The following is a 22,194-nucleotide window of genomic DNA, read 5'->3' as shown; positions in this document are numbered from 1 at the left end:
ATAAATTTGGCGCAAACCAATCGATAAACACTTATTGCAATTTTTTTTACCAAAAATATGCAGAAGAATACGTATCGGCCTAAACTGAGGGAGAAAAAAATACAAGTTAGGCTTACCGGTAACTTGTTTTCCAGAAGTCTTTCAGGACAGCACCTTGAGATATCATGATCCTCCCACTCCATCAGGAAACACCTTCTTTCATCCTTTTAAAAGGAGGCCCCTCCTTGCACTCCTCAGTTGTTATAGAGAAAACCTCCGGCCCCGGCTGGAACACACAAGCATATATGTTAGTCACAGCATAGTACATCACAAACAAATAGGGCGGGTCGTTGCTGTCCTGAAAGACTTCTGGAAAACAAGTTACCGGTAAGCCTAACTTGTATTTTCCCGAGGCGTCTTTCAGGACAGCACCTTGAGAGGACCACAGAGACTTACTACCTTAGGGCGGGACGACAGCTTGTAGGACCTTCCTGCCAAAAGCCTGATCACTAGCTGAGGCGAGGTCCAACCTATAGTGTCGCACGAACGTGTGGAAACTTGACCACGTCGCTGCCCTGCAGATTTGCTCCGGCGTGGCACCAGCTCTTTCTGCCCAGGAAGTTGCGAGAGCTCTGGTCGAATGGGCACGGATACCTTCTGGCGGAGTCAGGCCTGACTGTAAATAAGCCTCCCTGATAGCCAGCTTCAGCCATCTAGCTAGTGTTCCCCTAGATGCCTGCTGACCCCTTTTGTTACCCCCAAAAAGGACAAATAAAGAATCCGAGCGTCTAAACGGGTTTGTTATTTCTAAATAATACAACAAGACCCGTTTGACATCCAACATATGAAAAAATAATTCTTTTTCACCCGAAGGGTTAGAACAAAAAGTGGGAAGTACAATGTCCTGTACACGATTACTGTTAGAAGCCACTTTGGGCAAAAACTTAGGGTCAGTTTTAAGCACTACCCTATCTGAAAATATACATAAATAAGGCTCCTTCACTGACAGGGCCTGCAACTCGCTGATCCTACGTGCTGAGGTAATAGCGATTAAAAATAAAGTTTTAAAGGTAAGGTTCCTAACTGAAGCTTCCCCTAAGGGTTCAAAAGGCTTGCTTGCCAAAGATCTCAAGACCACTGAGAGTTCCCACTTTGGGAAACCCTTTAACTTTGGTGGTCTAGACCTCAAAAGAGATCTAAAAAACCTCACCACCAATGGTTCTGTGGCTACAGATCTTTCCAAAAAAACTGAAAGTGCGGATACCTGTACCTTAAGGGTGCTAACAGCTAAGCCCTTATCAGCCCCCTCCTGTAAAAATTCCAGGATAGATTTTAGTTCCCTAGGGTCCTGACTCGAAGAGCTACACCAAGAGGAAAAAACTTTCCAAACCTTGGTGTAAATGGCTCGGGTTACCTTCTTCCTGCTGTTGAGTAAGGTGGAAACCAAGCGGTCGGAGAACCCCTTTCCACTCAGGATTTCCCTTTCAGAAGCCACGCGGTTAAGGACAGCCGTGCCACATCTGGGTGAGAAATTGGACCCTGAACTAGGAGGTCCTGCCTGAGGGGCAGGTGCCAGTAAGGCCTGGTTGACAAGGCTAGAAGCGTTGCAAACCATGCCCTCTTGGGCCAGAATGGGGCGATGAGAATGACTGGCACACTTTCTCTCTGAACTTTCCTCAGAACTAGGGGAATCAGCTGAAACGGGGGAAAGGCAAAGCAGAGGCGGAAATCCCAGGGATGCGACAGAGCGTCTACCCCTAGGGACCCATCCCCCCGACTCAGCGAAAAGTATTTCCCTACCTGGGAGTTCTCCCTTGAGGCAAATAAGTCTACCTCTGGGAGACCCCACCTGCTGGTGATCTCTGAGAAGACCTCCGCATTCAGGGACCACTCTGACTCCCGAATCTGGTGTCTGCTTAAGAAATCCGCCACCGTATTGAGGGACCCCTTTAGGTGTAGGGCTGACAAGGAGAGTAAATTGCTCTCTACCCAGGAGAGAATCTCTGTGGCCAGGGACAGAAGAGAAGGGCTTCTTGTACCCCCCTGCCTGTTCAAGTATGCTACTGTTGTAGCGTTGTCCGATAGGACCTGAACATGATGGCCTCTGAGACGTGGAGCAAACTCCACTAGTGCCAGGGCCACCGTCTTTAGTTCCCTCCAATTTGAGGAACGCAGGGCTTCCTCCCTTGACCACCTCCCCTGTGAAAATTTCTCTTCTAGGTGCGCTCCCCATCCCCAGGCGCTGGCATCCGTGGTGAGCCTTAGTCCCACGGGGAAGGACCACTCCAGACCCTCTGCAAGCACTCGCTGGTTTTTCCACCAGTAAAGGGATCTTACTACCCGGGCCGGAATTTTTACCCGGGTGTCCAGAGAACTGGTTTTCCGATCCCATGTCTTTAAAAGAAAAGCCTGCAGGGGCCTGAAATGTAACCTCGCCCATTGGACCGCCGGCATGGTGGAGGTCAAAATTCCTAGGGATGCCATTACCTGCCTGACCGTTAAAGACTGATGGGACTGAAGCAACCGAACAGTGTCCAAGACCTTGGATGCTTTTTCTGGGGGGAGAAAAATTCTCTGGTTCCGCGAATCCACCTGGTATCCCAGAAAACGAATCTTTTGAGAAGGAACCAAGGCGGATTTTTAAAGGTTTACAATCCATCCTAGGGATTCCAAATGGGTTCGTGCCAGAGAAAGATCCCTCAACAATTTTTCCTCTGAGGGGGCAAAGAAGAGGAGGTCGTCCAAGTAAGGGATGACCGCTATTCCTTGTAGCCGTAGCGGGGCTAAGGCTTCGGCCAGCACCTTCGTAAAGATCCGAGGTGATGATGACAGCCCGAAGGGGAGGGCCCTGTACTGGAAGTGCTGAACTTGACCCCCCATCTCTACCGCCAGTCTGAGAAACGTCTGGGACTGAGGGGAGATAGGTACGTGAAGGTACGCATCCCTCAGGTCTATCGACGCCATGTAGCAATCTGGTGTCAGTAGATTCCGGATTGAGAATATTGAATCCATTTTGAATCTCCTGTACAGGACACATTTGTTTAAGGGCTTTAAGTTTAATATCAGCCTGAACTTCCCCGTAGGTTTCCTTACTAGGAATACATGGGAATAGAACCCTCTGCCCTGTTCTACTAGGGGAACCCTGACCAATACCCCCTGCTGTTGAAGTTCCAACAACGAGGACTTTAGTGCGATGTACTTCACTGGATCCCTTGGGGCCTGGGTGACCAGAAATCTCTTTGGCGGGGTTTCTGAGAATTCTATAGCGTAACCCTGAGCTAGAGTGGTCAGTATGTACTGGTTGTTTGATACAGCTGACCACTGCGGAAGGAACCCCTGTAACCTCCCGCCTACCCTCAGGGTCGAGTCATTGCGGCTTATTGGCCGGCGCAGGAGGATGGAAAAGGACTCCCTTTCCTTTACCTTTCTGCGCTGCCCAGTTCCTTTTACCTTGTGGTCTTTTCCCCTTATCCTGCTGCTTAAAGGTCCGAAAAAAACGCTTGGGAGGGGGGTTCTTATTTTTGACCGGGAAGGCCTTTTTCTTGTCGGCCGTCCTGTCCAGGATACTATCCAGTTCAGGGCCGAAGAGAAGATCCCCAGAGAACGGGATTCCACACAGCTTGCTTTTGGAGGCTGTGTCACCAGGCCAGGTCTTGAGCCATAAAGCCCTTCTGGCTGAGTTGGCTAAAGCAGCGGATCTAGCGGACATTTTTATCGCCTCTGCCGAGGCATCTGCCATATAGGCTACGGCTGCAGAAATGGTAGAAAAAGAGTCCAAAATGTCCTGTTTTGGGGAGTCTGCCTCAATATGAGCTTTGAGTTTGTCTAACCAGAACTCTAAGTTGCGTGCCACACAGGTGGTAGCCATGGCAGGCTTGAGGTTAACCATAATAGACTGCCAGGCTTTTTTAAGGAGAAGATCCATTCGCTTATCCATCGGGTCCTTCAGGATCCCCATATCCTCAAAGGATAAATCTGTGGACCTAGACACCTGGGAAAAAGCTGCGTCGAGTTTAGGACTTTTGTTCCACACGACTGATGGATCTTCTCCAAAGGGAAACCTCCTTTTGTGGGATTTTGAAAAAAATGGTTTCTTTTCTGGATCCTGCCATTCCCGCAAGATTGTTTCGGAGATGACCGGGTGAACTGGAAATGTACGCCCCTTGGGCTCGCAGAGACCGGCATACATGCGATCGTGCAGGCTTAGGTCCCTCTTTTCCTCACTGAGACCTAAAGTGGCATAAATAGCCCTGAGGAGGCCATCCACATCCTCCAGGGACAGTTTAAATTTTGAGGGAGACTCTATTTCTTCCTCATTTTCTGAGTCCTCACTAGAGGGGGCCTGAGGCTGACTCTCCCTGGACCCCTCGTTATCAGAGGGCCTAGGGGCCCACCCTGTCTCCTGAGAAGACTGATGTGGAGGGCTGAGAAATGGTGACAGGAGCTAATGACTCTCTCATAGTCTGAAAAGTGGCCAAAAGCTCATCTTTGACAGAAGCCATCAATTCCTCTCTGACTGAGGCTGACTCCTTCTGTACTAAGGCTGCTATACATGCCTTACACCATGGCTTCTTCCAACTTTCCCCCATTTTCTCCTTACAAGAAGGGCATCTCTTTTTTTCAGGTTTGACCTAAAAAATGGAACAGGGAGAGAAGAAAAAAATATAGGGGGATCCAGCATGAGACCCGGTCTCAATAAACAAACATGACCCCCCCCTCACCTAGGTGCACTTAGGAACAAAAGGTGTCCACCCGTGCCCTGACAGGCCCCCATGCCACTGGAGGGAAAAAAGTGAAGAGACCGAGAGAGAAATCCCAAAAAGGAGAGAACCCTCACCCCTGGGGAAAAACAGACTTACGTTGCTGCTTCCCGCCGAGGTCCTGCTGGTGCCCGTGCCTGTCTCCACCGCTGATGCATCTGCAGTCTCCATCGCAGGAATCGGCGTTCTCTGTGGCATCCACGGCGCTTCCCGGACTCCAATAGCGCCGCTGCGCCGGACCAGGAAGCGGAAGTAGGCTCCAGCGTCCGCCCTACCTCTCCTCCTGGCGCGCCGGAAATGACGCGCCTCTCCGGCGACCAGGCTACGCCAAAATGGCGACGCCCCGCAAAAAAACGAGGCACCTCACGATCGCCGAAGGCTGGCTCCACTGAACACCGGGAGAGAGAGGAGCCCGACTACCATCACCGCCGCTCGGGTGGTACAGGAGAGCGGACAGTCCCTGAAAAAAAGGTAAGAGGAAAGGTCCGTTTTTTTTTCAGGCAGCACCTGAGACATCAGACCCTTCCCAAGAAGATGCTCCCTCCGGAGGAGGAAACACAAAAACTGAGGAGTGCAAGGAGGGGCCTCCTTTTAAAAGGATGAAAGAAGGTGTTTCCTGATGGAGTGGGAGGATCATGATATCTCAAGGTGCTGTCCTGAAAGACGCCTCGGGAAAATTATTTTTTTTATATTTTTTGGGGGGATATTTATTATAGCAAAAAGTAAAAAAATATTGAATTTTTTTCAAAATTGTCGCTCTGTTTTTGTTTATAGCGCAAAAAATAAAAACTGCAGAGGTGATCAAATACCACCAAAAGAAATCTCTATTTGTTAAAAAAAAAAACACGCCAATTTTGTTTGGGAACGACGTCGCATGACCGCACAATTGTCAGTTAAAGTGACGCAGTGCCGAATCGCAAAAAGGGGCCAGGTCCTTTACCTGCATAATGGTCCGGGGCTTAAGCGGTTAAGTAAGCAACACAGCCGCTTTCTCTACCCCCTAGACCTATCAAAATGTAACCTTTACAGTGAGGAGGGACAGCGCTGCAATGGTATTTCTTTGTTTCAACAGTATTTTTCTGTTTGCTTTGTCCATGCAGAACAAAAAGGTTTACATTTTTGGCAGAAGTTCATTCAGCAACCAGGAATGCAGAGAAATACATATGGGCATTGGAAGTGTGTAGGTTAGTTTCCTACCACGTGTAAACGCTGGTACTAGGTGACTGGCTGTTTAGGCATCCATTGGTGTCACACAGGAAGAGAATCTTCAGCCCCATGTAAACTCCAATTTGAGATACATTTACATGGGGCAAGACATTTCTCATTCCTGCTTTGCAATGCTACACGCTGGTTGTACTTCACTGCACACAATACTAAAAACAATGCACTGCCTATATGACTGATAGCTTATAGCTGGCAAGGACACATATTTTCCAAAAGCTAGGAGAAGTTCCAAAAGGTTAGGAGCCAGTAACAACATATCCAGTTCTGACCCCCACAGGAGTTAGTTCTCTCTCCTAACACACAATCACAAAATGACAGTATATATATATATATATATATATATATATATATATATATATATATATATATATATATATATATATATATATATATATATATATATATATATATATACTGTCATTTTGTGATTGTGTGTTAGGAGAGAGAACTAACTCCTGTGGGTATATATATATACACACACACACACAACCAACCTAACTAGAGGGTTTGCGTGGCAAGCTTATGTGCAGGATATTGTGACACTTTGTTATTATAAGAGGTTTTCCAGTCACCATGCAAATGGAATTCAGACGGCTCTAACCTGATGAAAAACAGCTGAAATCTGATTGGATTACTGCACTTTGCACTATTAAACACCTGAAAATGTATGACATTTGTTTTTAATGCAGAAAATCTGCCATATGATCGTACCTTTGGGGGATGGCTCCACGTAGTCGAACACTGCAACTCTCCTTTCATGTTGAGCAGCTGCAAAAAAATAAAAATAAAACGTGACATTTATCAATGGAAAAGAATTGTGCAAGTTTTGCCAGACAAGAAAAGCGAAACAGAGCAGATGGGTCACTGCCGTGTTTCCCCGAAAATAAGACACCGTCTTATATTTATTTTTTCTCAAGAAAACACACTATGGCTTAGGTAAGTATGGTACAACAATCTACATTTGTTTGTGTGGGGTGAGAGACTGTTGCTGGACTAGGAGCAGCTTTACTTCTTCCCCTGAGGACAGAGCATCCAGCTCCTCACTTCACTGAGGAGACTTTTTACTTTCCCTTTCACAGACCGGGACCTGACAGGGGGAGCTGACTTTATTGATGGTGCTGCCGACACCTCTCCGGTCACCGTAGCAGCTGTCACGATGGAGCAGATAAGAAGGGCTGCACGACTTCTTTACAGCTCTGCACCAGTACACTACGGTACATATGCCTATCACGTCTTGTTTCCCGCTCCGCTCTGCTATGCATAGTCACGCCCATCACTACGTCTTATATTTCGATCTTGCTTCGAAATCCCGATACGGCTTATTTTCGGAGTACGTCTTATTTTCGGGGAAACACGGTAGAACGATATGGAATTGTTTATGGCATTAATCAGCATCATGCATAAATTAAATCTTATTCAATACATTTATTTATTTATTAAAATTCTTAAAAGTACAAAATGGTACAAAACGCAGTCAGTTACCCGTAGGCCTCCATGCGCCGAGAACAACAATACAGCAACAACCAAAAAAACACACAGGCAGCGGAACAGATCAAAATTTAAAATGGTTAGCAGATCAAAGAACTATGTAATTCCATAGGCTTGACTAAAAAGCTCAGTTTTTAGAAGCTTCCTGAACTTAAAAAGATCATTCTCAAGTCTTAATTTTAGAGGCAGGGAGTTCCAAATCTGTGCTCCCTGGACCGCACTCGTCCTCCCTCCGCATTTTTTTTTTTCGAAATTTAGGGATCACCAAAGTTTCCGAATTAGCCGACCTTAAGGTACGGTTAGGCACATACTTGGTGAATTTTTCCTGCAGGTACACTGGCCCCTTGCCATGGGTAGCCATGTGCACCATGCAACCAGTCTTAAACAGAACCCGTACCTTCACTGTTAGCCAATGCAGGGCTCTATGAAAAACATAGAATTGCAAGAGTCACAAAAGAATAATGTATGAATCTTGATAATGTCCTGTGTCAAAGTGCTTTGGCCTTGTGTTGTTGCAATCAGTTTGTGACACTTCTTGACTGGTACATTTGACCTGGTTCAAGAGGGTTTTGCAGTCCTAAACACATCAGGCAGAAGGATGGTGGTGAGGGTGGGAAGGAATTAGTGGCAGAGGAATGGTTGGAACCAGGGGCAGAGGAATGGATGGAAAGAATTGTGGGGTGGATGGGATCAGGGGCAGAGGGCTGGTGGGATGGAAGGGATCAGGCAGAGGCATGGCAGTAGAATGGATGGTATCCAGGCAGAGGGGTGGATAATATCAGGCAGAGGCATGGTGGTGGGAAGGATGAGATCAGGCAGAGGCATGGTAGTGGCGGGGGGTGTGAGCAGTGACACTGGCACTCACCTGCTCTCAGTCGATTCCCCCTCCTCCCTCCTGTTTTTTGCCTCTCTTTTCGCTTCTGGTGCCTCAAGTGATGCCTCTCCTGACATCAGGTCTCCTCAAGCTCCTCCCCCTTCACTCTACTGGCTGTCAGCTCATCAGCTGACTTTCTGCTTCAGTCAAGGGGAGCGGGCTTTATCCAACAGGCAGGCTCTGCCTTTGTGTCTCCAGGAGAGGCAGAGCACCGAATGGAACGATGGATGACGCCATCGGAGATTGATTCAGCCGACTCTCACCATCGATGCAGAATCGTGAACACCGGAATCACGATGCATCGATGCTGCCATTATATTCAACACCCCTAGTTTCCTCTGGGTACTCTGGTTACACTCCAAAGACATGCTGGTAGCTTAATTGGCTCCTGTTTAACTTGGCCCTAGTATGTATATGTATGAATGCGATTTAGGGACCTTAGACTCTAAGCTATTTGAAGACAGGGACTAAAGCGTAAATTGTCGGCACTATATAAGTACCTGTAATAAATAAACAATGCCTGGCACCAAGGAGAATTGGGCAGGGTAAAGCAGGTCAGCTATGCATCTTAGGCATGTATTCAGGTAAATTAGATAGAAGGGGACGAGGAAACCCATACAGGATTTTAAGCACAAAAGTACAACTGCACTTTAAAGTTAAACTTTAAAAGTTTTAATTAAGGAATTAATAATTCATTGAAACTCTGCACATGATCCATGTTCCCCTGAAGGTGTCAATCTTCTTGCTGGGTTTGGTGGGCTCCTTGGCCCGCCGCCGAGCAACCAGAACTCTAATAGGACTCCTATTATTTTATGCTAGGAAGGCTTTACTCATAAAAATGGAAACAACCAGAGGTACCCACCCTAAAATTCATGGAAATCATTGATCAACTCAGCTGTACCATTATACAAAGCGGACTATTTCGCCAGATGCTGCCCAGCTGAGTTTGACAAAATCTGGCATGTGTGGTTAGAATCAGACATCATGAAAGCAACACAATAGGATCTAGATTCCTTTGCTTGTTTACTTCAACCCTACTAGTAGCAGTAAAGACCTAACGCTGCTGCTATTTGAAGGTACACCTAGATGTATTATTCTTAACCTCAGCATATCTCCCTGAAGTGGTCACCTGAAGTATAAGATCCATTATCCTTTCCAGTATCCCTCCAATTTGATGGCACGGAGTAGTTTTTTTCCCCCCCACATAAAAACTCAATAAAAAGTATTTAAGAAAAAAAAAATTCTAAGGAATTAAAAAAGGCCATTTGGATGTCAGTCGGCCCTTCAATAGACAAGAGAACCATTGTCTGGCCAGGAATGTTTGGAGAGGATTAACAGTACTGGGGAAATTTGCTGTGTAGTAGCCGTGTGATGCAGATCTTGTTTCTTTTGGGGGGTAATGAGATCACTACGCCCGGTCAATGAGGCCATCCTGCGTGCATGTCTGATGTTTTTATGGGAATAGCCCCTTTGCCTGCCAATCTGAGTCTGATTTACTATACAGGAAATTTAGGCAGTCACATTTGAGCACTTTCTCCAAATGCGGAGGAACTGCCCAGTTGAACTCTCACTACTTAATGGTGGATGGTGGCTGGAGGCCAAGAGAAACATGTTGGCTGCAGTAGTTTTTCTAAACGTTCTGGTCTCCAGCCAACCACTGTCAATGGCAATCAAGAGGTCCAGGAAAGGCAGGATTTGGAGGTCCCATGTATATGTGAGCCTGATATTTTTATCATTTGCATTAGGCTCAGACATAAAATCATGTAACTCCTGTACCCCTCCATTCCAGACCATAAGAATATCGATGTACCTTAGCCACAGTGATATGTGACCAAGGTACATCATACAATGGTACACCAGGGACTCCTTCCACCACCCCAGGTGAAGACAGGCGTATGCAGGTGCCCAAGGTGCCCCCATAGAGCTCCCCCTTATTTGTCGATAGTTTGCCGCCAAAAACTAGAAACAGTTATGTGTGGGAAAATTCCAAAAGTTCCAGAATTAACTCATTCTGTGATGCCATGGAAGGATACTTTTTGGAAACAAAGTGGGCCACCACAGCTATCCCACAGTGATGGAGGTATATAGGAACTCCACATCGATGCCAACAAGTATGGCACCCCCCTGTACCTCCACCCCAGTTATCCTAGTCAGGACATCACATGTGTCCCAAACATAGGAAGGTAATTCCATTACAATTTCCTTGATCAGGGGATCTGCTAGGTACTTCCCAACTCGCTCCAGTGGTCCCTCAATAGCAGAGATTATTGGGCATATCATGTTACTCATTTGCATGAATTAAAGCATGAGGTAAACAAAGTCCAATTTACACAAAAAAAAAAAAAACACACACACACAACGATTATGCAGTATTTACCAGGAAAAAAATAAAATGTGCCAGTAAATACCGCATAAAAAGCTCAGTTCAATTCACAAAATGGACCAGAGCGTTAAAGCATGAGATATTTACCACCAGGGTTTTTCTGGCGACATCACATGCGGTATTTGTCAATGCGGTTGCTAAGCTGAGGGACGGGAAGCGGGCCGGGCTACCCCGCTAATAGCCGATTGTAAAAAAAATTAAAAGTTCATTGCCAAATAATAAAAAAAAAAAAAAGTCTGGTCAGGAAGAGGGGGGAGAGCAAGCGCAAACTTCCTGAACCATACCAGTCCACATGAGTTCATCATGGGGGGGTGGGTGCTTTGGGGCGCTCTGCCTCCCCCACCCCAAAAAAACCTTGTCCTAATGTTGATGGGGGGCTAATCGGAATCTGGAAGCCCCCCCTTTAAGAAGGGGGCCCTCAGATTGCGCCCCCTTAATGAGTGTCGTACCCATTCACCAAAAAAGTGTCACAAGGTAATAAAAACACAATTTATTAAAAAAATTTAAAATAGTGTCCCCCTGATGTAAATCCACCATCAATCAGGCCGCCCACCGGACCGAAAAATAAAAATTAACAAAAAACAAAGACGCTTCCACCGTCGGTGAAGGCTGATTGCCTACTGCAGGCTCTGCCATTTCTTATATAGGTAAGGGGCGGGGCCACCTGGCTACATCATCTGGTGACCCTGCCCCCTTGTGACGTCATGGACCGGTTAATATTGCCGTGCAGTCAAGCTGGGACCCTCTTGCATCACTGACCAAAAACAAAAATGTAAATACAGACGTTTGACTTTCCTGAGATACATTCAAAGTACTGAAGCCAATGAGTCAGCACAACAGACAAGCAACTAGCATTTTGCAACGGTAAGTTTGCAATGGCAGCCTACTATTTATAATAGAAAGTTAATTTTAAGGCTCAATTAAGTTTTACACCTTTTTATTACTGTATAATCCTGTATTTCTGCATTATGTTATGAATTGTGATTTTACGTTTGCTTGAAAATCCTTTAAAACAATTCCACTTCCAGCCCTAAGAGCCCATTCACACAGGGGCAACACAACTTCCAGCACGACTTTGGGAGGCAACTTGGACACGACTTGGAGTATGAATCATCAGACAACAAGTTGCCTCCAGGACAGTACAAGGCAACTTCAAGTCGCCTCCAGGACAGGAGGCTTTCCAGTGGCCAATCAAACAACAATCAGCTCTGCGGGAGAGAGGGGGAGGGGGGGTTTGCCTGAGAAATGTATGTTATCTTCCTGTATTGTTGCTTCAGTTAAGACAGTGATCTGACGTCTGAGGCGACTTCCATTGAAATCAATGGGTACAAGTTGCCTACAAGTTTACTAGAAGTCGGATGGCTCCATTCATTTTCTCGACCGCACGACTTGGGGCAACTTGAAGTCGGATCCCAGGTCGCCCCAGTGTGAACTGGCTCTTAGGCTGCATTCACACCTGAGCGTAGCTTATTTAGTCGTTTTTTCCGGCGTTTTTTTTTTCTACGTTTTGTCGCGTGTATTCATGTGTATTTGCGCATTTGCATACAGCGTCGTCTGACGTTTTTGTACTTCGACGTTTGTTATTTTAGCCAATAGGAAAAATTATCATCTTTTCATCACTTGTTGCTATGTTGGTAGATTTTTTTAATCTTCTGCCTGGGTGAAATGTTCTATTGAATAAAGCGACAAAACGCCCGTAGTCGCGCTAGTCGCTTGAATCGAGCGTTTCCATTACTTTCTATGGGAAACACAAACGCTCAAAAACGCCCAAACCGCCCCATTCGCGCACAAAAAAGGGTCCGGAACTTGTTTGAGCTTCAGGCGTTCAGCGTCAGGCGTTTTTGAGTGGAGATGTGAACCATCTCCATTGAGAATAATGTATTTTTTTCCCTCTAGCGTTTTGGAGCGTCGCGCTTCAGGCGACAAAACGCTCAGGTGTGAATGGGCACTCACACTGCAGTGGTCTGTGCAAACAGAGCTAAGTAACATACACAATACAAGCTTCCTTACACAAACTTGTGATGCAGAGAAGGGGGATGGGGGCATGTCTAATCAGGTCTGTTATATTATTAAGTGTACTAGGTCTTAGGCTGGCCATACATAACTTGATTCCCACATCCACACAATCGATGTTGATTGGGAAATCCCTTTTGCTGCACTAATGTATTCTGACAGCGGGGAGACTTCACCATCGTCAGAATAAACTGATCATCATTGATATAGCTGGCGATACTGAGAACATTTTCCAACAGGCTGGTAGTACATAAGTCGATCGACAGATCGCCTTGTGTAAAGCAGCCTGCCCATTCATGGATTGAAATTCATCCAGTCCCTGCTGAACCGGACAAATTTCGATCCATGTATGGCCGGATTTACTTTGATGCAGATTAGACTGCATATTCATATTTAGACATACTGAAGAACTGCTGTAAATGAACATCTTAGGTAAGACAATGAAAATAGAGGTGAACTCACCTTCACTGGGTTTTAAAATATTTAATAAAAAAATATTTTATTACGGTTCCAAGAATATTACTGGCCAGCTTTAACCACTAATAGTATGTACATGACTGCTACTTTCAAGATTCATCAAAGCTGGGCAGCATCACCTGAAATTACATGTCTGACCCTCAATTGAGCAAAAGCGAAAAAATAAAATAAAAAAACACACACACACACACACACACACACACACACACACACACACACACACACACACACCGTATTAGATCCAGATACTGAAGTCACCATTTAGTTACAAACACTGGAATCTTACCTTCTTTGGCACATGCAAGACCTCCAGAGCCTCCACCAATCACCAACAAATCATAATCATAATGCAAGGCTGTGGGACAAAAAAAATAAAAAGAACAGATGACAGGATAACCAAAACAAGCAATAATTAACTGACCATTCAGTTCTAATTTATTTTTTAAGATACAACAGAAAGTTTATAGTTATAAAAAATATAAAATAAAATATATTGTAACACAATTTCTGCAATTCTGTGAAAATGTCCTGGGGACCCTTGAGGTGCTGTTACTTTGGATTAAAGCGGCGGTTCACCCTAAAAAAATTATCTACCATCCCATCCAGCATACTTGCGTCAGCTACAGTATGCTTCTTTTTTTTTTTTTTCCCTCGCTGTACTTACCGTTTAATCGTTGATTTTCTTTTCTTCTCCCCACGGGGAATAGGCGTTCCTATGAAGGGGCGTAGATGATTGACGTGCGGCTACAGCACGTCACGCTTTCCGAAAATAGCCGACCTAGGACTCGGCAATATACGGCGCCTGCGCAGTCAGCTCCTAGTCTGTGCGCAGGCGCGGTATAGAGCCGTGAAGAGCCGAGTCCTAGTCCGGCTATTTTCGGAAAGCGCGACGCGCTGTAGCCGCACGTCAATCATCTACGCCCCTTCATTGGAACGCCTTTTCACCCGCGGGAAGAAGAAAAGAAAATCAACGATTAAACGGTAAGTACAGCGAGAAAAAAAAAAAAGCATACTGTAGCTGACGCAAGTATGCTGGATGGGATGGTAGATCATTTTTTTAGGGTGAACCTCCGCTTTAAGGTCCATGTCCCCCCAAGACACACAGACTCTGGGAACCCTGTATATGCCATATTAGAAATAGTGGCCGATTCATAATGGTGGGACACATACTGTTAGGAGATGCTGATGTCAACTCCAGCCATCTGTCTGTTTGTTGTCTGCTATAAGGTAGATGAGTCTAGTATGGCTTGTCACAGCATTTAAGAGTCTTTCACCCATTGTTGTTTGTGCTAATTAACCCTGCAATTGTATGAAGGAGTTCTGTGTTGATGTGTATGATAATGTGTATTGTAGTTAGGGAGTCACATCGGCTGCTTTAAGGGATCAGTTATTTAGCTTGTGTTAATTTATGTTTCTGGTTACAGGTGAATTGTTAGAGTAATATGAGCAGAAGGTAGGAACCTCCTCCTCTTTAACTGTATATAAGACTTGTATTCTTGTTCTAATAAACTGTCTGATGTTTTATCCTACACTGAACTATGACTAGTGAATGGGAAAGCTAAGAAGTCTTGGATTGTGTGGTACCGGACAGAGGAGCGATACGGCAGAAAGACTCATCTTGAGTACGGGGGTCCGTCACAGTCACACTGCCTCACCAGGCATTGTGTCCACTAACACTGCATGTAAAACACAAATAACAGTGATCAGAATGAGATGGATAGTGTAGTAAGCCAAAGATCAGTTATTAAGCCTTATTTAAATTGTTTGTTACCAAAAAAAAAAAATCATGTTCCTTTAAAGCATGTTATACATACAGCACAGTGCTTGTGCTGTGTCATTTTGCCCTTTGTATCACCCGATATACCAGGCTGATCCTGCCCTGTCCCTTTGTAAACTGACCATGGTTCATCATGGCTGCTGAGCCATGTATATCTGTTTATTAATGTAAGCTGCCCCAGTGTCTGTGCCTTATAAAAATAATGCAGCTGATTTCAAAAGTGCTGCTCTGCGCTCACATGACCAGGGGATTCCCGGTCCCACCTGCTACATCTGTCAGGCTGAGAGAGAAGAGAGGCGGCCGATCATGTGAGCACCGAGCGGTGCTCTGAAATCAGGTATATAGCTGCACTAAAAAAAAATTTAAAAAATTATAAGGCACAGACACAGGGACAGCTTACATTAATAACCAGAGAGGATAGACTTATTTGTACAGAATGGGTTAACAACCGCTTTAATTTTTGGACCATATTTTCCAAGCTACTGAGAGATCTTTTATGGCTCATTTGGACAGGTGGCAAACTGCAGCGCTCAGATGCAACATGAATAACTAATACACACACTATAAATAATTATATATATATATATATATATATATATATATATATATATATATATATATATATATATATATATATATATATATATATACACACACACACACACACACACACACACACACACACTGTAGCTATGGAATGGATAAAAAGTGTGTGTGCGTGTACATATTTTTAGCATTTTTTTTTAAACAAAATGTTTAGTTCATTATGTTTTATGTCTGTTTTGTAGCCCTGATGAAGAGGGAGTTTGGAAGTTTTTTTTGTTTTCTTAAAACGGGATGTAAAGGTTTGTTTTTTTATCTTCTAAATAGGTTCCTTTAAGCTCGTGCATTGTTGGTTCATTTACCTTTTCCTTCAATTTCCCTTCTAAATGTTTTTTTTTCTTTGTCTGAATTTCTCACTTCCTGTTCCTCCTCAGTAAGCTTGCCCCATCATCTGAGCCGTTCTGGCTGGGGGTTAGTCTGCGTGCTCGCCCCCTCCCTTGGGACTACATCCCTGCGGGGAGACGCTGGGGGCAAGTTTACTGAGGAGAAACAGGAAGTAAGAAATTCAGACAAAGAAAAAAATAACATTTAGAAGGGAAATCGAAGGAAAAAGGTAAGTGAACCAACAATGCACTAGCTTAAAAGGAACCTATTTAGAAAAAAAAAAAAAAAAAAATATACAACCCCTTTAATGGAGAAATTCTATTAAAGCAGAACTAAACCCAAAAGCAAACCTTACATTGTAGCTTGTCAATTCTCAGACGCTGCGTTAGCCCAAAAAAATAAAAATAACTTTCAATTGGTCAGTAAGTATTTTTTTAAAAGAACAAGCCCTCTTGCAGAATTTATCAGTTGTAGGGATGAGACAAACCATTTAACACTGACAGGGGTCGCACCTGCAATTGTACTGACCTACGGCTTTGAAAGCATGCTACGTCAAGTAAAGTAGCACAATCTCAAAGTAGCATTCAGTGTGAACGGGGGCTAAATGCATTTTTCATTCATTGGTTTGATGCCCGTTCTAGGCTTTACGTTTTTATACTAGAAGCCTTTGAGAGCAATTTACTGAGAGATAAATACTGCATGTTTTTTTTTTTTTTTTGTGAAAATAAATAAATGCACACAGAAAAACTGAAACAGAAAACAATCCAGTGTGCTTTCATTCACAGAACGATGTTGAAATGTTACAATTTATTTTCATTCCTGAGCTCAGGGAAAACATTTCCACACCGATACATTGTATACTTTTCATTTAGGCTTCATTTCCACTGGCGTTTTTACAGCCACTTGTGTTAGCCTTTTTTACAGCTTAAAAACGCCTGTCCATGTTTATTTTTCAAAAAAAAAAGCCGCGGTAGCGTTTTTGCGCGTTTTTTAATGTCTGGCGTTTTTACAGCTCTATTGCTGGAGCCACAGAACGCCCTGGTCCCGCGTTTTTTTTACAGCTCAAAAACACCTTTGCCATTTGCAGCTCAAAAACGCCTATGTGGGCATGATGCCATAGAATAACATGGACAGGCGTTTTTAAGCTGTAAAAAATGCTCAGAAAAGTGGCTGTAAAAACGCCAGTGGAAATTAAGCCTAACTGGCCAGTGCAGTGTTCCCTCACTGTTATTTTGTCCTAAAATACAAACTGCCTCCTAGCAAGTGATAAATAACGCATTTCTGTGTTCTCAAAGGGGTTGTACAGATTCCTCTTTTTAAAAAAAAAAAAAAATGTCATACTTACCTCTGCTGTGCAGTTGGTTTTGCACAGAATGGTCCCCGATCCGCCTCTTCTGTGTTACCCAAGTGGTGTTCCTGGCTCCTCCTCTTCTCGAGTGTCTCGTCTGAGAAGCGCTCTCTGACAGGACACCCGTGCAGGCTCACTCCCGTGTCCCGCATTTATTGACACAGACAACAGGACTCAGCTCTGCCCCCCGGCGCCCGTGTCATTGGATTTGACTGACAGCAGCGGGAGCCAATGGCTGCACTGTTATCAATCTATCCAATCAAGACACAGGACACAGGCCGGAGCTGATGTGCTTGTTCCTGACGCGGGAATTACAGGGCTCAGGTAAGTATAAGGGGAGTGCTGCTGTATTAAATACGTTTTTTCAGAGATAGAGTAAATGCACATTTTTTTTTTGTACCTGTAAAACGTGCATTTCTTTTTCAAATGGCAAACTTCTTCTTTAAACATGACCTCTGGTGTTAAAATATTTGCTCTCACGTGGACGTTTGTGATGATACCTTACATTTGTGGTGCAATCTGTTTACATATGTGTGTGTGGGACCTACATGCGTGTTTGCACTTGAGCATGGGTGCCTTCTAATTTTTTTATTTAACTTTATTACTATTACATGGGATAAACAACATTACTTGTGATAGCTTGGGCAGCAACAGGTACTCGTTATAGAGAGATCAGTGGTCGATTAGACTGGGTGGTTATCAAACCTGTCCTTAATTCCCCCCACTAGGCCATGTTTTGGGAATTTCTCTTGGATAAAATAGCTGTCCAAAATACCAAGCCATTGACTATGATTTAACCACTTCCCTACCGGGCCTATTCTGGCACTTGTAAAAATCATACTTTTTTTGCTAGAAAATTACTCAGATCCCCAAACATTTTAAATATATATATATATATATATATATATATATATCATTTTTAGCAGACACCCTAGGGAATAAAGTGGCGGTCATTGCAACTTTATCTCGCACGGTAAATAAATGGTTTCATGAATTAAAAAATAACAAAACAGTAAAGTTAGCCCAATTTTTTTGTATAATGGGAAAGATGATGTTACGCTAAGTAAATAGATACCCAACTTGTCACGCTTTAAAATTGCGCACACTCATGGAATGGTGCCAAACTTCGGGACTTAAAAATCTCCATAGGCGACGCTTTAATTTTTTTTTACAGGTTACCAGTTCAGAGTTACAGAGGAGGTCTAGTGCTAGAATTGTGTGGTTTGAACGGCGTTTACATATGTGGGCTGGACTTACGCGTGTGTTCGCTTCTGGGCGCGAGCTACTGGGGACATGGGCGTTTAAAAAAAATGTATTTTATTTTACTTTTTTTTTTAACACCTTTATGTCTATTACAAGGAATGTAAACATCCCTTTATGGAGAGATGTGGGGTCAATAAGACATCTCTCCTCCAGGCTGGAAAGCATGAGATCAGGAAAAAAAAAAAAATGAAAATCTCTATCCTCGTCATCCGGCGCCGGCCGATTCGTTCTCCAGGCCCCCAATGGCACGGGAGAGCCTGGAGAAGGACCAGATGGTGGCAGGTGGACGTCCCCTCCAGCCGCCTATAAGAACGATCAATCGGTGGAACTGCCGCTACTGTATGATCGTTCTTATGGTGCACAGAATTTCCGGCTGAAAAGAAGGATATCTGAATGATGCCTGTAGCTGCAGGCATCATTCAGATAGTGCCCCCCCTTAATTCCAGGATGTCATATGACTTCAACGATAGGAAAGTGGTTAAAGCACCTGTGCAAGATAATGGAAAACCTGCAATCACAGCCTGTTGGGGGTACTTAAGGACAGGGTTGCGAACCACTGGATTAGACCCCTGATCTCTCCTCTGCCCTCCAAGACAGCTGATCAAACTGTGATCAATTTGATTGGCTGCTTCTCTAACTTCACCAGCCAGGTAAACACAGAACCAAAACCGGATGTGACAGACACCCTTTGGGCAGCCAGCCTGACTGCTTGTAGTGGTTCCGGGATCACTGGTGGAACGAAAGAACCTGGAATTTAAAGCAGGCTTACAACCAGCTTTAAGTAGCCTTGTCTATATTCCTATCGCGCACATTCCTGGAAACAAGGCTCGTCAATAATGGGTGCTGCAGCGATTACTAGCCGGATACCAACTTGTCTTTGTGATGTGATCTTTCTGCAATAAAAACCTTTGGACGAATGAACTGAAGATTCCTGGTCTGCTGGCTAATGTGTACATTGATTTGTCCTGATTGGATAGATTTATAGTCGTGCAGCCATTGGCTTCCGCTGCGTTCAATTAAATCCAATGACACAGAGGGCGGAGCCAAGTTCTGTTGTGACTAAGGATGAGCTCCGGCGTGTTGGCATAGAACACGTGCAGAGCCCGCCAGAAAGTGAGCACGGCGCTGTGCTAATCACAGCCAGGGAGACATTGTCCCGATGCTCGGCTGCAGGGATCGTGAAATGTCTCCCTGTCTGTTATTAGCGCAGCGCCGTGCACACTTCCTGGCGGGCTCTGCACGTGTTCTATGCGAACAAGTCAGAGCTCATCCTTAGTTGTGACATAGCTGGACTGCAATATTGCAGCAGACAAACACTGACACTTTGCAGAAACCAGTGACATTAATACAGTGATCAGTGCTAAAAATATGCACTGTCACTGTACTAATGACACTGGCTGGAAAGGGGTTAAACATCTAGGGCACTCAAAGGGTTAACCATGTGCCTAAGCAGTGTTTTACTATACTGTATAGGATGCTTTTCTAGGGGAAGAGATTGCATGTACTTTGCAGGAACACATTTAATTTAGTGACAGGAGCTTTTTAGTGGCGTTCAGCCCTGGTTCACATTGATGCTACTTTGAAATCGCACTACTTCACTTGAAGTGGTGCGATTTCAAAGAAGCAAGGTCAGCGCAATTTCAGGTGCTACTTGATAGACATCTGTCTATTAAAGTCGCACCTGAAATCGGCAAAAGTAGTGCAGGAACAGTGCAATTGCCTCCAACAGGCTGTGACTTGTCATGCGATTTGATCTCTCAAATCGCCCCAATGTGAACCTAGGCTCAGAGAGCTTTAACAAAGCGTGTCTGCATCCAGCGTAAAACGAGCCGTTAGAAACACCCCGAGGGAACATTGGTAACCCCTTGATTGCCCTTGCTGCTAACCCCTTCCCTGCCAGTGTCATTAGTACAACGACGGTGATCACTGTAATAATGTCACTGGTTCCCCAAAAAGTGTCATAAGTTTCAGCTAGGTGCCTGATCTGTCCGCCGCAATCCTGCTAAAAGTCACCGATCACAGCCATTACAAGTGAGAAAAAAAAAAATCCATAAATCTTTTCCATTGTTAAGACGCTATAACTTTTGCGCAAACCAATCAATATACGCGTCTTGGTATTTTTTTCCACCAATAATATGTAGAATACATATTGGCCCAAATTGATGAAGAAATCATTTTTTTTTTTTAAATAGCAGAAAGCGAAAAAATAAACTACCAAAAGAAAGCTCTAATCGTAGGGGGGGGGGGGGGGGGGAATACATCAATTTTGTTTGCTTTTGAGGAGGAGGAGGAGGAGATTTCCTTCACTTTGGAGATATCTCCTCCCACTTCCTGTTGCATTTACTGAACAGGAAGTGAAGAAAAATATCCCCAATCAGGCAGATAGTGAAAAATACCTGCAAGGAGACTTCACTATTCCTTGCTCTATCTAATGAACACAAATACAGTCATGGCTTTAGACCTACTTGAAAGCAAATGAAGACAACCCCCATGAACAGAGCAGGCAATGACTGTCACCCTACACATAGCTGTCAGTACAGGTACTTCAATAAATAAGGACTGGATACCAGAGACACGAAAGAGGACTTCCTGTATAATGACCCCATTTACAAGGACACCCTCCGCCTCCTCCATAGAGTTATTACACAACTGTAGAACTACAGCGACCAGCATGCCATACCACCAGCTCTTCATATTCCCATAAGGCCCCCCCTAGTACAGCTCTCCCAGCCCGTTGTACCTGTCAGTCCCCGGCTACACCTGAGGGTTAGAGTGGTCACCCTTCTCCCCGCCGAGCACCGCCACAACGCCGCCATGTGTATCAGGACCCCGCGGGCTGCCCTCCGTGCGCCTGTCACCACAAACTCAAATGTTTATACCCACAACCGATGTAGCAGGCAGGCGTGCCAGGGTCACTAAGACTGCCTACATAAATCCTATTTTATTTTTTACAGTCAGCCTCAGTCTATGTATATTCTATAGGTCGGGTCACGCCCCCTGTCACATGACTGCGGACGGACTCGGCAGACGTGCGCTGTCACGTGAGTACAGCATAACACTAAAATGTATAGACTTCCTGGTGTGTTACGTGTGCCGCTCTACACTGTACATTAGTCTTCTCTTGTCACATAAATGTGAGCGTGTCTTATCATGTGGGCTTATTGTACACAATGTGTGACGTATATCATCCATGGAAAGGAGAGGAGCAGCGCTATGAAACGTAGGCGTGGCTTTAATCATTATAAAGATTTGAGCACGGTGTAATTACACAGGTTATAGTAATGGCACGTACTAAACTGCATATTCTTTGGAACGATTGGCTGCAATGCTCAGAACTCTCACTAGGTGGCAGTGTACTATTTACATACAGTAAAACCTTGGTTTGAGAGCGTTTTGCAAGACAAGCAAAATTTTTTAATACAGTTTGCCTTGATATAAGAGTAGCGTCATGTCACAACTAAGTAAAAAAAAAGGAGAGGAGCCTCTAAGTGTAGCAATATGGTTACATTGAATGACGGTACAACATTTAGCAACGTATTGCTACACTTAGATGCTCCTCTTTTCTCTTTTATACCCTATAAAAAAATGCTTTGATATACAAGTGCTTTGGATTACAAGCATGTTTCTGGAACGAATTATGCTTGCAAACCAAGGATTTACTGTATATGGTAATAACTCTGT

At 44.4% G+C, this 22,194-nt stretch overlaps 1 protein-coding gene across 3 annotated transcripts in view; it reads right to left on the bottom strand.

Annotated features, from left to right (window-relative positions):
• Positions 1-21,443, bottom strand: part of TXNRD2 (thioredoxin reductase 2) — a 179,423-nt gene extending 157,980 nt beyond the window's left edge. For 2 of the 3 annotated variants that reach the window (XM_040348011.1, XM_040348021.1), the window contains exons 1-3: positions 21,254-21,440; positions 13,485-13,553; positions 6,675-6,731 (exon numbers count right to left, since the gene is read on the bottom strand). In XM_040348011.1, coding sequence (XP_040203945.1) covers positions 6,675-6,731; positions 13,485-13,553; positions 21,254-21,329 — 202 coding nt within the window. In that variant the 5' untranslated portion in view covers positions 21,330-21,440. Of the gene's footprint in view, positions 1-6,674; positions 6,732-13,484; positions 13,554-21,253 lie in introns of all 3 variants that reach the window. The other variant, XM_040348003.1, reaches the window with a different exon arrangement.
• Positions 21,444-22,194: the final 751 nt, after the last annotated feature.

The sequence above is a fragment of the Rana temporaria genome, chromosome 1 (assembly GCF_905171775.1).
Source record: "Rana temporaria chromosome 1, aRanTem1.1, whole genome shotgun sequence".
Classification (NCBI taxonomy): domain Eukaryota; kingdom Metazoa; phylum Chordata; class Amphibia; order Anura; family Ranidae; genus Rana; species Rana temporaria.
This window is presented reverse-complemented; position numbering and strand designations above follow the sequence as displayed.